Source organism: Lagenorhynchus albirostris, chromosome 2, assembly GCF_949774975.1.
Source record: "Lagenorhynchus albirostris chromosome 2, mLagAlb1.1, whole genome shotgun sequence".
Classification (NCBI taxonomy): Eukaryota; Metazoa; Chordata; class Mammalia; order Artiodactyla; family Delphinidae; genus Lagenorhynchus; species Lagenorhynchus albirostris.
The window spans coordinates 98,088,428-98,106,106 of record NC_083096.1 but is presented as its reverse complement, the minus strand read 5'-3'; the positions used below and the strand labels follow the sequence as shown (position 1 = coordinate 98,106,106).

Here is a 17,679-nt window from a genome sequence, read left to right as displayed (position 1 = left end):
CTTTTTCCAGATTTAATTAAACATATGATTGTTCTATGCAATAAGAAGAAAGTGTGGACAGTAAATCAGAGGATGACTAAAATAAAACCATGGTGATCTTGATGTAAAACCAGAGTTTGTGTAACAGAGTGGGACCTGGCAGTAACTCCTGTCGTTTTTCAACTTTTTGAAGAGTAAGTCCTAACATTTGACTCCTTCCTATTGTACTTCACATAGATGACTAAGATGATGAAGAAATTATTAATAGTAAATTCTAGTTTGTACTTTCCCCTGAAGCTATTGGACATAATTGTTTTCATATCATGAGCTTATAAACAGGAACCTAGTATTTTTATGATTGCAACCGATCAGACTTTGAAAAGCAGGAAGTTTTTTATTGTAAGTTAGAAAAAATATTCTTTTCAGGATTGTTTTTGGACATGTGTATGGTAAAAATACAACTTAAAGTGTTTTAATATAAATGTTAAGTATTTGGCACAATATTTTGAGGAGCTTAGTTAAACGTAAAGGACTTCTGTGACTTTTCACATTAAAATGTCAAATTCTTTTCAAATGAGGCTTCGGGGAAAATGATCTTGATCATATTGGCTTTGGTTATAATTCCATTCATTCAATGTACTCTATTCCTTGCCTTTTAAAATAACTAATTTTGATTCTGAGAAAATTAAGAATTCCAGTGTGATAAAGGCAATTTTTCTTTTATGCAAAAATGAAGTCTTAGTAATTTTCAACTTAGTTTTGTATTCCAGGTATGAGGTTGCCTTAAAAAATCTTTTGAAACTTGTTTAAAACATAAATAAATAAAAATAAAATACTACCTTGTTAAATAGCACTTGAAGCAATTTTCTAAGTTTTTTTATATGATTATACTTATATAAAGTATACTTTATATACTTATTTTCTCCTTTGATGTTCACAATAATGCTACAAGAATGCAGGGCACATTCTTGATTTTACCAAAGTAGAAACAGACTCTAAGGGGGATGGAGTTAAGACTAAGCTAAAATTTCATGACTCTCCCCAGCTGATGTGATTTTCACTGTTCTTGCACTATACTCTAATATGTGGGATTTTATTCCTTCAGTAGTAGATTTAGATACAGTTTTTAAAACCTTAATTAAATTTTAAGAAAGAACAAAAGGACTCTGGTAAATAAGTTTTTATCATGAAGACTGTCAATTTAGTGTTGCTGGAATTCATCATGTGAAGAAAATTATAATAAAATGATATTATTTCATATTAAATAAAAGAGTAATTTGAATTAGTAAAAATATTAAAACTGTGTGATTGCAATGGGAAATACTTTTGAAATACCAAAGCACTCAAAGGTTTTTGAAAGAGTTGTTTTTGTAAGAAGCTTTAAACTTTTCCTCCCTGCAAAACTTCTTAGGAAGACCTTTCTTCATAGCACAAATCTAAACCTTAGTTTAGTTTCTGCTCAAATCATCATAAATTGAGAATTAATGACGTCTAAACCAATGAGATTGCATAGCATTTTCTTTCTCACTTCAAATTACTGAAACAGCTAATTCAATCAATTCAGTCTACAATTAGCTATACAAAATAAGGTTTTAGTTACGATGATAGGTGTTCATGTTAAAGGGTAAATGCAATATAACAGCAGAATAATATAAAAGTATTCTGCTACATCTTATGTCCCTTCTGCTATAAAGTATTCTGCTACATCTTATGTCCCTTCCTCTCTTCCCTTAATACTTCCCCATGGTGGCAAGACTCCTCAATTAGAGCTAATTAGGTATAGTAACTCTCCACTTGTCTGGTGGTCAAGCATTCTGGCAACTTAATGTTGTACACAGCTGTAGGTGCAGAACACCTAAAACCGTGCCATGCAGCCTCAGTATTAAAACCATACACTTGCTCCAGAGAAAAGTCATTTAGACTCTCAATCACAACCTATTTTCTCTTCTTAGCACATATTTCTTAACAACTTGGTTATCTGTATTGCCAGAAAGTTAGGAAGGAGAGTGATGGCCTGGCACAATGACAAGGCTAAGGGGTAGGCTGAAAAAACAAAAATCAGAGGCAGAATTGTGTTTTTCCCAGAAAAATGAATGTTCATTAACATGCGTTTGCATAATCAAAAAAGATTTTAGGTTATACCCAATATCCTCCCTTTAAGAAGGCATAAAATATGTAGGTTTAAAAAATAAATAAAACTACTGATTCCCATTAAATAAATGGTTTAGAAAAGTTTGGGTTCAAAAAGCTTTACTTGTTTAGAAAAGTGAGGAGTCATCCTACTTTTTAAAATAGAGGTTAGAGAAAGCCAGGTTAGCTGTAAAGAGAACTCATGGCAATATTCTTAAAACTGAGTTCACAGCAGACAACATACTGAGACGTGGATCAGCTTTGACATAATCTTGATAATATTAATTAACTAAATTTCAATTTGTAATTTTTTTTTAAAACACCATAAATGAGTCTAGTAAGCTCTTTTCAAGTAGAGTCTACCTACAGTCAGAGCACTCAGAGATAGGAGTTGGAGGTCACAAATACTTTTTCCCTCATCAGAATTATCATGACACTCCAGTCTTGAAAAGCAGGCTACAACACCATGTTACAAAGAGAGTACCATAGAATATTATTTAAACAAGCATTAAAAGACAGGATTTAATTTCCGTTACTGCTATTAAGACGTCTACTCTTGATCCCTTACACTCTTGATGGTTCTATGCTACAATTATTTCCCACCTGTAAAATGGACATCATGTGTCTTATACTTCTAAAAGACTTTTTTAGGTAATTTTCTATTTATAGTATAATTGGTTTTCTTGGCACTAAAACGAGGAACAGTATAGACAAATTCAGTATTACTACAAATTCTTGTTTAAGACAGGTACACAAAATATTTAGAAACTTTTCCTGTTTCCAGAATTTAAAAAGAGGCACACATAAATTTCTTAGTAAGTTGAACCTACTATTCTATAGGCTTGCTTATTTATTTTATGCTTCATAGTCATTCTTACAGTAAAAAACAATAAAAATTACAAGAAAACATAAATATAAAAGCAAAAAGGTACACACACAAAATAAAATTAGCATGCAAGGCAATTATTCAGAATACACTTTGAACTGCAAATGAAATAGAAGAGCTAACAATGATCAGTTCTCTATGAGGAAAATTATCAGATAATTTTTACTCTGAACATAACCTATCCAATCCCATTAAGTTTTTACAGACATATAATAAACTGCACGTACATAAAATATAAAATTTCATAAGTCTTGAAATATATATATACCCATAACTATCACCAAAATCAAGATAATGGACATATCACCCCCCAAAGTTTCCTTATACTCGTTGGTAATTCCTCCCTCCTAACCTTCTGCCTCCTTCCTACCCTATCAGCAGGCAACCACTAATGGGTTTATTGTCAAAATATATTAGTTTGCATTTCTAAAACTTTATATACATAGAATCATACAGCATGTTCTCTTTTATGTCTGGCTTCTCTGACTCAGCATAATTTTTCAAGATTCATCCATGTCATACAGGAAATTAATTTTTGTAAAAAATTATCTAGAAAAAATATAGCCCCTCCTGAAAAAGTTCTATGATTTTATAATTTGCTATATCAAGACTTATTAAGTTGGATTTCATTGGAGATACCAAAAGAAACTCTAAAAAATAAAACTCTAAGAAAGAAAAGGAAACAATAAAACCCCCCACAAATCCCAATTGTTCACTTGTTCATATACAGTCAGCCCTGGGAATCCACAGGTTCTGTATTCATGGATTCAACCAACTGCTGATCGAAGATACACAGAAAAAAAATGTATGTAGGTTATATGCAAATACTACACCATTTTTTTTTTTTTTTTGCGGTACACAGGCCTCTCACTGCTGTGGACTCTCCCGTTACTGAGCACAGGCTCCAGACGTGCAGGCTCAGCAGCCATGGCTCACGGGCCCAGCCGCTCCGCAGCACGTGGGATCCTCCCGGACTGGGGCATGAACCCGTGTCCCTTGCATCGGCAGGCAGACTCTCAACCACTGCACCACCAGGGAAGCCCACTACACCATTTTATACAAAGGACTTGAGCATCCGCAGATTTTGGTGTCCCTCTCTGTGTGTGTGTGTGTGTGTGTGTGTGTGTGTGTGTGTGTGTGTGTGTGTGTGTGTGTGTGTGTGTGTGTGTGTGTGTGTGTGTGTCCTAGAACCAATCCTTTGCAAATACCACAGGATGACTATAATTTGCTTTTGTGGACAGCCTAGATAGGTATCTAAGCTGGTCTACAGCACTTGACTGGGTATTCTAATTTACTAACATCCACAATAATGTTCAGCATCTTTGGTTGTCTCAGTTTATGCCAAGAGTATAATTCTTTCCTTTCTAGGTCTTAACTGAATGAAAGAAAAATCTATACCTATTATCTTGTTGATCCATCAAAATAATTCTGTGTTTATTTCAGGTAATTTTTAAAGGTAAATTCTTTTTTGTTTTTAATATTCCTAAATCATGCCTTTCAATAGAAATTTGGAGTCAAGATAATAGCACCCCTAGTACCCAGATTATGGTCTCTTATTTATTCCACATTAAAAGGAAAAAGAGGCCCTCAAGGAATGGATAATTCCAGGTCTGGGGTAGGAAAAGTATCAATATAAGGTGAGTCCCAGATCATCTCCTTGTGCCAAAAGCAAGGAAGGTTTTGAAAAGTAACAGCGTCATGTTAAAAGAACACACAGAAGCCACCTTGAAATGGTCACCACTATTAATGATTTGAGCATTAAAAAGAATTATAATAAAAACATCAGGTCAAATGAAATATAAACAAAGAGAATGTTGGAAAAATTAATATCACCATTTGAAGGGCCTATTAAAGTAACTCCTTATTTTAATAATTGGTAAAGAAAGACTGGAATGTCTTTCCAGTAGGAACTGTATTTCATAGTAACAAATAGCCCCAATTGATGAAGGAAGGGATAGCTCCACTTTACAGAATAATGCCACCTAATAATGTTAAAGGAATCCAAAAATCATCATTCTACAACCACTAAAATAATTGTGGTATGGTTATGGCAAGGGTATGGTTATGGTTCCATGTTTAAACTTAGCATTATTACACCAGGTCATCCAGACGTTATTTGTGTCCTGATACGGAGAAATATGAAGTACATAATATTTCCATGATGTAGATTCTAGCCAAAATATTTAACTGCAACCTAGCCTTTAAAACTTACTTCTAGTTTACAGGAAATATAAAGAAGAGAGGAACAAGTCAAATACCACCATGAAGAAGCAACAAGTCTAAAAGATGTGACATTCTGCAAAACAAATGCTACCATCTCTTCAGCAAGTCAGTGTCATGTGGGGAAGTAGGACCTAGATTAAAAGAGACCAGGTGCAATTTGTAGTCCTGTACTAGACTCTAGCTTGAACAAACCAATTGAAATTTCAAGGACGTTTTGGTGGCAACTGGGGAAATTTAAATTTAGATATGGTGTGACCACCAGATAAAATGAAAATGTATTGTTATGAAAACATGTAGAGTCATTAACTAAGCAAACACATTAGAATGTACCAAATACAAGTCTGGTTAAAAAAATACCAAAATGCAAACAAAAATTAAATTCAAAGAAAAAATATTAAAAACAGCAAAGAAAAAGCAAAAATAACATACAAGGGAATCCCCATAAGGTTACAGCTGATTTCTCAGCAGAAACTCAACAGGTCAGAAGGGAGGGGCAGGATATACATAAAGTGATGAAAAGGAAAAACCTACAACCAAGATTACTCTACCCAGCAAGGATCTCTTTCAGATTCTATGGAGAAATCAAAACCTTTACAGACAAGCAAAAGCTACAAGAATTCAGCACCACCAAACCAGCTTTACAACAAATGCTAAAGGAACTTCTCTAAGTGAGAAACACAAGAGAAGAAAAAGACCAAAAAAACAAACCCAAATCAATTAAGAAAATGGTAATAGGCACATACATATTGATAATCACCTTGAATGTAAATGGATTAAACACACCAACCAAGACACAGACTGGCTGAATGGATACGAAAATAAGACCCTTATATATGCTGTCTACAAGAAATCCACTTCATACCTAGGGACACATACAGACCGAAAGTGAGGGGATGGAAAAAGATATTCCATGCAAATGGAAATCACAAGAAAGCTGGAGTAGCAATACTCATATCAGATAAAATAGAGTTTAAAATAAAGACTGTTACAAGAGATAAGGAGGACACTACATAATGATCAAGGGATCAATCCAAGATGAAAACATAACAATTATAAATATATATGCACCCAACATAGGAGCACCTCAATACATAAGGCAAATGCTAACAGCCATAAAAGGGGAAATCGACAGTAACACAGTAATAGTGGGGGACTGCAACACACCACTTACACCAACAGACAGATCATCCAGACAGAAGATAAATAAGGAAACACAGGCTTTAAATGACACAACAGACCAGATAGACTTAATTGATATTTTTAGGACATTCCACCCATAAGCGGAAGAATACACTTTCTTCTCAAGTGCACATGGAATGTTCTTCAGAATACATCTCATGTTGGGTCATAAATCAAGCCTTGGAAAATTTAAGAAAACTGAAATCGTATCAAACATCTTTTCCAACCACAATGCTATGAGATTAGAAATCAATTACAAGAAGAAAACTGTAAAAAACACAAATACATGGAGGCTAAACAGTGCACTGCTAAATAACCTAGAGATCACTGAAGAAATCAAAGAAGAAATTTAAAAACACCTAGAAACAAATGACAACAAAAACACAATGATCCAAAGTCTATGGGATGCAGCAAAATCAGTTCTAAGAGGGAAGTTTATAGCAATTCAAGTTCACCTCAAGAAACAAGAAAAATCTCAAATAAACAATCTAACCTTACACCTAAAGCAACTAGAAAAAGAACAAAGAAAACCCAAAATTAGTAGAAGGAAAGAAATCATAAAGATCAGAGCAGAAATAAATGAAAGAGAAATGAAGAAAACAATAGCAAAGATCAATAAAACTAAAAGTCAGTTCTTTGAGAAGATATACAAAACTGATAAACTTTTAGCCAGACTCATCAAGAAAAAAAGGGAGAGGACTCAAATCAATAAAATGAGAAACGAAAAAGGAGAGATTACAGCTGACACTGCAGAAATACAAAGGATCGTAAGAGACTACCACAAGCAACTATATGTCAATAAACTGGACTACCTGAAGTAATGGACAAATTCTTGGAAAGGTACAACCTTCCAAGATTGAACCAGGAAGAATTAGAAAATATAAACACACCAATCACAGGTAATGAAATTGAAACTGTAATTAAAATCTTCCAACAAACAAAAGTCCAGGACCAGATGGCGTCACAGGCAAATTCTATCAAACATTTAGAGAACAGTTAATTCCTATCCTTCTCAAACTCTTCCAAAAATTTGTGGAGGGAGGAACACTCCCAAACTCATTCTACAAGGCTACCATCACCCCAATAACAAAACCAGACAAATATCACACACACAAAAAAATTACAGACCAATATCGCTCATGAACATAAATGCAAAAATCCGCAAGAAAATACTAACAAACAGAATCCAACAGCACATCAAAAGGATCATACACCATGATCAAGTGGGATTTATCCCAGGGATGCAAGGATTCTTCAATGTATGCAAATCAATGTGATACACCATATTAACAAATTGAAAAATAAAAACCATATGATCATCTCAATAGATGCAGAAAAAGCTTTTGACAAAATGCAACACCCATTTGTGATAAAAACTCTCCAGAAAATGGGCATAGAGGGAAACTACCTCAGGATAATAAAGGCCACATATGACAAACCCACAGCCAACATCATTCTCAATGGTGAAAAACTGAAAGCATTTCCTCTAAGAAACAAGACAAGGACGTCCACTCTCACCACTATCATTCAACATAGTATTGGAAGTCCTAGCCTAGGCAATCAGAGAAGAAAAAGAAATAAAAGGAATACAAATTGGAAAAGAAGAAGTAAAACTGTCACTGTTGCTGATGACATGATATTATAAATAGAAAATCCTAAAGATGCCACCAGGAAACTACTAGAACTAATCAATGAATTTGGTAAGGTTGCAGGATACAAAATTAATGCACAGAAATCTCTTGCATTCCTATACACTAACAACAAAAGTTCAGAAAGAGAAATTAAGAAAACAATCCCATTTACCATTGCAACAAAAAGAATAAAATACCTAGGGATAAACCTACCTAAGGAGGCAAAAGACCTGTACTCAGAAAACTATAAAACACTGATGAAAGAAATCAAAGATGACATAAACAGATGGAGTGATATACCATGCTCCTGGATTGGAAGAATCAATATTGTGAAAATGACTATACTACCCAAAGCAATCTACAGGTTCAATGCAATCCCTATCAAATTACCAATGGCATTTTTTACAGAAAAATTTACAAGAAATTTTACAATTTGTATGGAAATACAAAAGACCCCAAATAGCCAAAGCAATCTTGAGAAAGAAAAATGGAGCTGGAGGAATCAGGCTCCCCGACTTCAAACTACACTAAAAAGCTACAGTAATCAAGACAGTATGGTACTGGCACAAAAAGAGAAATACAGATCCATAGAACAGGATCGAAAGCCCAGAGATAAACCCACACACATATGGTCACCTTATCTTTGACAAAGGAGGCAAGAATATACAATGGAAAAAAGACAGCCTCTTCAATAAATAGTGCTGGAAAAACTGGACAACTACATGTAAAAGAATGAAATTAGAATGCCCCCTAACACCATACCCAAAAATAAACTCAAAATGGATTAAAGACCTAAAGGGTAGGATAGGGAGGGTGGAAGGGAGACACAAGAGGGAGGAGATATGGGGATATATGTATATGCATAGCTGATTCACTTTGTTATAAAGCAGAAACTAACGCACCCTTGTAAAGCAATTATACTCCAATAAAGATGTTAAAAATAAAATAAAATAAAATAAATAAATGTAGGGCCAGACACTATAAAACTCTTAGAGGAAAACATAGGCAGAACACTCTATGACATAAACCACAGCAAGATCCTTTTTGACCCACCTCCTAGAGTAATGAAAATAAAAACAAAAATAAACAAATGGGACCAATTAAACTTAAAAGCATTTGCACAGCAAAGGGAACCATAAACAAGATGAAAAGACAACCCTCCGAATGGGAGAAAATATTTGCAAAAGAAGCAACTGACAAAGGATTAATCTCCAAAATATACAAGCAGCTCATGCAGCTCAATAGGAAAAAAACAAACAACCCAATCCAAAAATGGGCAGAAGACCTAAATAGACATTTCTCCAAGAAGATATACAGATGGTCAAGAAGCACATGAAAAGCTGCTCAACATCACTAATTATTAGAGAAATGTAAATCAAAACTACAATGAGGTATCACCTCACACCTGTCAGAATGGCCATCACCAAAAAATCTACAAACAATAAATGCTGGAGAGGGTGTGGAGAAAAGAGAATCCTCTTGCACTGTTAGTGGGAATGTAAATTGATACAGCCACTATGGAGAACAGTATGGAGGTTCCTTAAAAAACTAAAAATAGAACTACCTTATGACCCAGCAATACCACTACTGGGCATATACCCTGAGAAAACTATAATTCAAAAGGAATCATGTACCCCAATGTTCATTGCAGCACTATTTACAATAGCCAGTACATGGAAGCAACCTAAATGAATGGATAAAGAAGATGTGGCACATATATACAATGGAATATTACTCAGCCATTAAAAGGAATGAAATTGAGTTATGTGTAGTGAGGTGGATGGACCTAGAGTCTGTCATACAGAGTGAAGTAAGTCATAAAGAGAAAAACAAATACCGTATTGTTAACGCATATATATGGAATATAAAAAAGTGGTACTGATGAACCTAGTGGCAGGGCAGGAATAAAGACACTGATATAGAAAATGGACTTGAGGACACAGGGGGAGAAGGGGAAGCTGGGACGAAGTGAGAGAGTGGCATGGACATATATACACTACCAAATGTAAAATGGATGGCTAGTGGGAAGCAGCCGCATAGCACAGGAAGATCAAGTTGATGCTTTGTGACGACCTAGAGGGATGGAATAGGGAGGGTGGGAGGGAAGGCTTAAGAGGGAGGGGATATGGGGATGTATGTATACATATAGCCGATTCACTTTGTTGTACAGCAGAGACTAACACAACATTGTAAAGCAATTATACTCCAATGAAGGTGGGGAGAAAAAAAATACCGAAATGCATATGTACATGTGTCTAGAAAAATGTCTGGAATGACATACATTAATGTGTTAAGGGTGGTGATTAATGAGTTGTAGGAATGTGTTTTCATTTTCTTATTTTTGTGTTTCTGCATTTTGTAACTTTCTACAATGCACGCATCCTGTTTTTATAATAATAGAAATTAAATAAATAACAGGAAGGCTTTAATAAGTTACCTTCCAGCTTTTGGAGGCAACATGTTATAGCTGAAAATATTCTCGACAAAGACTCCGGACATCCGAGTTCTAAATTTGGCTTTGTCACAGCCATTGGGCAAATTACCCAGTGATTCTTCATTCATTAAACTGGAATACCTCACAAATAAGAATAAATAAAATACTAAGTGTGAAACATTTTATAAACTATAAAGTGTGACTATGATATTAGTTATTATATTATTGTACAGACTGCAGGACTAAGAGTCAGCCAGCCACTCTAATTCAGACTCCTTCTAGACTTCCAAATTACACTACTGAAATGTCTTTATCTCAGCACTTCTAGATAGATCGTGGGCTTAGGGTTGCATCACAGACTCTGCTCCCCCTGCCCCCACATCAAAGCTTCCTAGATGACATAACCTTGGTGTATCACAACAATGCCAAAGGGAACTTCTGATGTAGAGAGCCAGCTATTTGCTACCATAGGGACAGCGCACTGTTTTAATTTTCCAGTAAACTTCTCATAACGAATTCCCTTTTGTCAGGACATCTACTGCTTATAAGTTCTATGGTTGCTGCTGCTTCTGAATGCTAGTTTCTTTGCTTCTCATTCTGATTTTCCTCCTTTTGTCTTCTACTTCTCTTTAAGAAATTTCGCTTTCATAACCATCACCAATGAGTGTGTTTCGGTTTTCGTATCAGCGGCAAACAAAGCAATCCCATTATGTGAGATTTAATCTTTGCATATTCCACGTTTTATTAGTGACCAGTGTTTAAAGCTTGAATCTTTAATTCCCAAGAGAGCTTGTTGCTTCTTTGAACACCAAGGTTTCCAGAAGGCAGGCCTCCAGATAAATGAAGTATTACTGTACATGTTTTTAACATGGTAACATGGTCAAAAGGTAATCATGCATCACAGAGTACCTTTCCTATTTTCCTGATTTCAGCTTCTAAACCCCCAAATCAAATCCTGTAAGTTGTTAAAAGTAAACTCCAGTTTCAATTGGTACCCAACGACAAAAGGACAGCAGTAATCAATTTGGCAAAATAGATGAACATATATATACAGTACCTTTTAAAGCTTCCGTTTCTATGTCTACTAATGGCTTTCCCACGTAGGCAATATCGTCTAGATTATAATATAGTTTTTTAATGACTCCATCGTAACGACTAGTGATAGTAACAGAAGCTTTATCACTTTGAACTTCACAGATGCTATCAAACTGAGACACTGTATCTCCTTCTTTTACATACCTAAAAGAAAAAGATGCAAGACACTTTTACATGAACAATGATAATTACAGATCATCTTAACAATATAAATGCTACACTGAATTAGATCAGTATCCATCGAGCCCAGCATTTGGTCCCAGATAGTATACCAAAGAATGTTTTAGAAGATACTACAGTGGCTTCCTGAGGCTCTTTGATGCCCCTTCAAGAAATATAAAAAATTTCAAAATAATTAAAAATTCATAGATCTATAATCAAAAATTTTAATTAATTTGTCAGGTTTTCTGCCTCAAACATGAAAAATGTATTTTAAAAGTGTTATTTCCTTTTATTGTCTTAGGCTTTATCAAATTTTAATAATGCCTATTATTTCTAGAATTAATTTTTTTTTTTTTTTTTTTTTTTTTGCGGTACGCGGGCCTCTCACTGTTGCGGCCTCTCCCGTTGCGGAGTGCAAGCTCCGGACGCGCAGGCTCAGCGGCCATGGCACACGGGCCCAGCCGCTCCGCGGCATGTGGGATCCTCCCGGACCGGGGCACGAATCCGTGTCCCCTGCATCGGCAGGCAGACTCTCAACCACTGCGCCACCAGGGAAGCCCTAGAATTAAATTTTAAAAATTGATATCCTCAATATAATTCCTTTTTAATTTCATGAATTTTAGTTTGAGTTCTTAGTCTTTGTTTCTAAGATGGCTGATAAGTTTCAGATTCAGGTTCTTCTGACCTGAGGTCATTGCTCTTTCCTTGATCCCACAATGCAATAGATACAAAATCATAAAGTACATTTATGTTATTATAGTCCTCTTCTAACCTACAAAGCAATTATAATGAGAACTGCAGGGAAAGAATGTTCAGGTGGCTGAATCAGATTTTTGAAAGGATCTTTAACAGTATACAATTGTGGGAGAGAATCTACTGACTCACCTTAACTGTTACTTCTAGAAATCTTTGAAAATTATTTCAGTACCCAGAGGTGTTTCCTTTTTTTCCAGAAAGGGAAAGAAAGAAAAGGGATAGAAGGATGACTAAGTAAAGAGCTTTTTAATTTTTGTTTCAAGCCTTATTTTTTAACCTTTCAAAAATTATATTTTGATTCATGTCTTTTGGTTTAATATTGTAACCTTTTCTAAAAATATAGGCAAACTCTCAGGTAATGGTGAGTCAAATGTACTTGCATTCTTACTGAAGTCATTTTCGGTAAAGAGACCTTAGACTACATGATTATTTTAAAATAGTTTGGAAAAAAGCTCTAAGTTCATACATTAAATGCTTTTCAAAACACATGGTCATATCAACTTAATATCTTTTAGAGGCAAATTTCTCTTTTTTAGCTGAAGTGAGGGGTGGATAGTGAAAAAATTTTTTAAATGAGGAAAAAATAATCCTTAATAAATTACATTGAATAAAATGCCATACTGTAGGATGAATTGTGCCACCAGCATATTGGCAACACAAACTAGATTACCTTATTGCTTTAAAAAAATCATATATGTTACAGAAAGAGATGTCTCAATTTAAATAGATTTCTACTTATTTTTATACTTACTTAAAAAAATTTTCAGAATAACTTACCATTCTTTAACAGTTACTTCTCTAATTCCTTCACCAATGTCTGAGAGTTTGAACTGAACAATCTGTCCCTGTAGAGCTTCGAAGACAAATGAGAAATGATCTCATTAAATATGTAATGTATCGCTAATAGACAGATGCTTTGACATCTAAAATTAGAAAATATTCTCAAGCAGAGGCAGAAATTATTTCATTTTTATAGATTTTAAAAAGCATTTTATGTTTATAATCTCTTCATTATTCATAACTACCCAAGATTTATATAAATTATTCAGTGACACAGACCTATTGATATTGCCACTGAACTGACATTTTCCTATTTCCAAAATAATGTTCTTTTACAAGGGTATAGGAGGCCCTTCCAACAAATGAGATTTTGCAATAATAGCAATGAACAGAAAATAGAACAAGATATTAGACAAAGGGAGGTTCAGCTGGATCTCCTTGTTGCATGTTATGAAACTATAATAAACATCAATGGCCTGCTCTTAAATCTCTTCTGACTTCATACCACTCTTCTCATTCCCGGTGTCTAAAAATCAGGCAGATCCATACCTAGAAGGCTTGGAAAATTCTTATTCGCTCAAATGATGTTCTACCAACTTCTTAAATTTTAGTCTTCTATTTTCTCTTAGCACTTTTTTTACTCCTTTTCAAATTTCTACACCCTCTTTATAACACTTAGATGCCAATGATAATTTATGGTAATTATGCCCAAGACAGAAAGTATGTATGGATCCTCTCACTTTTCCAAATTAACAAATGGCTCCGAAGTGACTGAAGAGCGCTCCTCTATCTTTAAACTACTATTAATCAAAATTGCTTATAAAATATACAACAAGCTGATTAAGGTAGGAAATTTTTCTTTAATAAATATGAGGAGATTAGTAGTTAAGAAATACGAAATACACTTTTGATATGGAGGTCTTAAGCACCTCTTGTTTCCTCTCTAGTAAGTGGGGCCTCTCACAGCCTGCTGCTCAGAGTATAAACTGGAACCTTTCTGAAAAATAGTTTGGCATTAAGAATCAAAAACCTTAAAAAAAAAAAAGTCTGTTTCTTTGACTCCGTAGGTAATTTTACTTTTAAGATTTTTTTTTTTCCTTGAAGAAATACAGAGGTACACGAAGATTTCTGCTCAGGAAGAGTTATCATAGAGTTATAATAAAGAATTGGAAACCAACTGAAGTAATCAAAAATGGCAAGTAAGTACACCATGTCACCTCTATACAAAGCAATATTATGCAAGGACCAGCATGTGAAAGGGCATGGGAATATGATACTATGCAGCGTGGTTAGGGAATGACAAACACTTCCGCACAGCTGAGGATAGGCTACGTGGCAAGAAATAAGCCCAGATTTAAGGCTTTGTGCCATGATGAGGTGAGGTGTTTGGAACATATCCTAGAGGTAATTAGGAACCAGTGGTAAATAATTATGGTCATTAATTCTTTGCAGCTGTTCCCATTAGAGGTACAGTTTATCTTACCACTAGTTAAATCTACACTGGCCTATGACTTGTTTTGACCAATAGAGTACAGCAGAAGTAAAGTTGCAGGTTCTGGAGCGCAAGCCTCACAGGACCTCGCAGCCTCCACTTTCTCCCTCTTGGAATGTGCCTTGAGATCCCCATGTAAGGAAGCTGTTCTAGTCTACTGGAGGATGAGAGACACCACATGGAGGAGAAATGAGATGCCCCAGCTAAAAACCAGCACCAACTGTCAGACACATGTGTAAGACCATCTTGGACCTTCTGACCCAGATGACCTTGTAGCTGAATCCAGTCACATTAGTGAGCCCAGGTGAAACCAGCAGAGGAGCCACCCGACCAACCCACCCCCAGAATCCTGAGGAACAATAAATCATTGTTCCTTTAAGGCACTAAGTTGTGGGGAAGGTTATTATTCAGCAATAATTGGCTGATAGGAGTCCCATCTACAATTTCAGACCTATAACTTTATATCTATAATTTTAGAGAAAAATATCTCTGGCAGGAATGTGATGGAAAGGACTGGGGGAGGGGTGGCAGAGAAAGCAGTTAGGAGGCTATTGTAGGTAAGAAACTGAAGTATAGAACTTAATATATTTAAATATTTTCAAAGCTGTCTGAAAAGGCGAAGACAGATTTAAAAACATTTAAGATGTAATATTACCATATCTTGGTAATCAACGTGATGTGAGACAAGTATCGAGATGGCTTCAGGTTTCTAGTCTAATTGTTTACTGAGTTAGGGAAGAATTGGAAGAGGATGTATCCCAAGTATGTAGAACAGTGCCTTGGGATTTGCTCTCACAAGAATACAAAGTTGGATACTATGTTACTCCCATTTTCCAAATGATGAAACAGAGAGAAATTAAGTAACTTGGGTCAGGTTACACAGCTAGTAACCCAAAGCTCCTTAAGTGTTTAGACACTAGGGTAGGAAGTTGGAGTTTCTGCTTGAATGGCCTCTATTTTCTCTGAGAAGTAAAGAGAAAAGATCAACTTTTGAAAATAGAAATCTTTTTTTTTTTTTAATGGTGAAGATAAGGTTTACATATCTTAGGGTGATGCGGAAGAAGACATATACAAGGCATGGAAGGACTAATTGATCTCAGGGGTTGGATCCGCCTGGAATTCCGTTATTCTTCATCACTAGCACAGATTAAGGCACTATGTATCTGTCAAAAGCTTAACGTTGTAACGGAAGTCTAGGGTTCTTTACCAGGGTTCTAAATAGAACATCAGGAAAAAAAAAAGTTTTAGTGCCTTTGCCAAATCTAATACTTAAGTCTCAAGTTCTTTGCAAGGTAGAAAAAGTTGGGGGAAATGTAATTAAGTGGTAAAAGCCAGAGAACTTTGTATTTACACAAGCACCTCATCACACTATCTTAACATGACAGATTAAGTGCCTCATCCAAAAAACAGTAATACAGTGAGTACAAGGATACAATCTACTAAGTCAACAATTTAATCTAAGTCATATCAATGCTGACTGTTGCACTTAGGTAAGTCATATGATAAAGAACAGAGGGCCCAAGAGAACCCAGTCCCAGCATTATGAAGACACAAGTATTAAGGGAAAGTATGTGAAAGGGGAGTGGGTGCAAAAAAAAGAAAAGAAAATGAGAATTGGATAGATGTGGGGAGAGCAAGGAGGGCCAGGCTAGAAGCAAAAGGTCAACTTTTTTACTTTGATAAGTCTTCAGTTACTGAATAAATATAAAACACTATGCTGTACAGGCTATTCTGAGATTATACTTACCAGCAGTTGTTTTCAGCAGCTGATGTGGATGATTATACTTGAATGAAGGATAACCAAAGAAAGACACATAGTTTGGTTTCAAAACATGAGTATTACCACATGTTTGAAAGTAGCGGACACAACTCTAGAGATGGGAAAACAAAACAGTAAAAGGTTTTATAAATGATCTTAATGGCGTATCTCTAAGTATATACTGAATTTCAAGTCTATTCTAAAAGTAGAACAATCATTATCACGATATAAACAATATGAAATTAGGCTGAAATCAGAACACTTGGCATCAGTGACAAGTTTCTGGTTAAGGAAACAAAGGAATTCAAACCCTAGCACACAGAATATTTTCTTGTTCTTTTGTTTATTTATTTATTTTGGCCATGCCGCGAGGCATGAGGTATCTTAGTTCCCCAACCAGGGATTGAACCTGTGCCCCCTGCAGTGGAAGCAGGGAGTCCTAACCACTGGATCGCCAGGGAATTCCCTTGTTTAGTAAAATTATATCCTGATTTGTCCACATGCTTATGATCCTTGCCTAAAATTCCCTACGGAAGTAAAAAAGTTTTAACAATGTTTTCTATATAAACACAACAGCCTGTAGGTGTATTTGAGTCATTAAAGGCTTCCTGAAATAAAACAACTAAAGAATTCAAAAGTGACTGCTAGCAGGCTTCCCTGGTGGCGCAGTGGTTAAGAATCCACCCGCCAATGCAGGGGACACGGGTCTGGGAAGATCCCACATGCGGTGGAGCAACTAAGCCTGTGTGCCACACTACTGAAGCCCATGCTCTAGAGCCCGCAAGCCACAACTACTGAAGCCCGCGTGCCTACAGCCTGTGCTCCGCAACAAGAGAAGCCACCGCAATGAGAAGCCCACGCACCACAATGAAGAGTAGCCCCCGCTCGCCGTGAAAGCCTGAGTGCAGCAACGAAGACCCAACGCAGCCAAAAATAAATAAATAAATAATCACTTCTTTATTCTTAAAAAAAAGTGACTCCTTTAGCATCTAAAGACACTGAAAAACACACATAGTATTGTCCTCAAAGGTTTTCTTATCACAATTTATAGATGACTCTTTAGATTTAACTATTGATATTTTATATAAAATCCTAATATAATAAAATACAATATTACAGAAATAAGTAAGACTGAATGTATTTCATTTGGTATATCAAAACCTAAGTGTGTGA

The 17,679-nt window shown here is 35.5% G+C and overlaps 1 protein-coding gene across 2 annotated transcripts in view; it reads right to left on the bottom strand.

Moving 5' to 3' along the window:
* DBT (dihydrolipoamide branched chain transacylase E2) overlaps positions 1 to 17,679 on the bottom strand; it is a 42,691-nt gene that overhangs the window by 17,698 nt on the left and 7,314 nt on the right. Inside the window, exons 2-4 of one of the 2 annotated variants that reach the window (XM_060139508.1) lie at positions 16,495 to 16,618; positions 13,253 to 13,328; positions 11,520 to 11,701 (exon numbers count right to left, since the gene is read on the bottom strand). In XM_060139508.1, the coding sequence (XP_059995491.1) occupies positions 11,520 to 11,701; positions 13,253 to 13,328; positions 16,495 to 16,618 (382 nt within the window). Of the gene's footprint in view, positions 1 to 11,519; positions 11,702 to 12,107; positions 12,242 to 13,252; positions 13,329 to 16,494; positions 16,619 to 17,679 lie in introns of those variants that run through there. The other variant, XM_060139509.1, reaches the window with a different exon arrangement.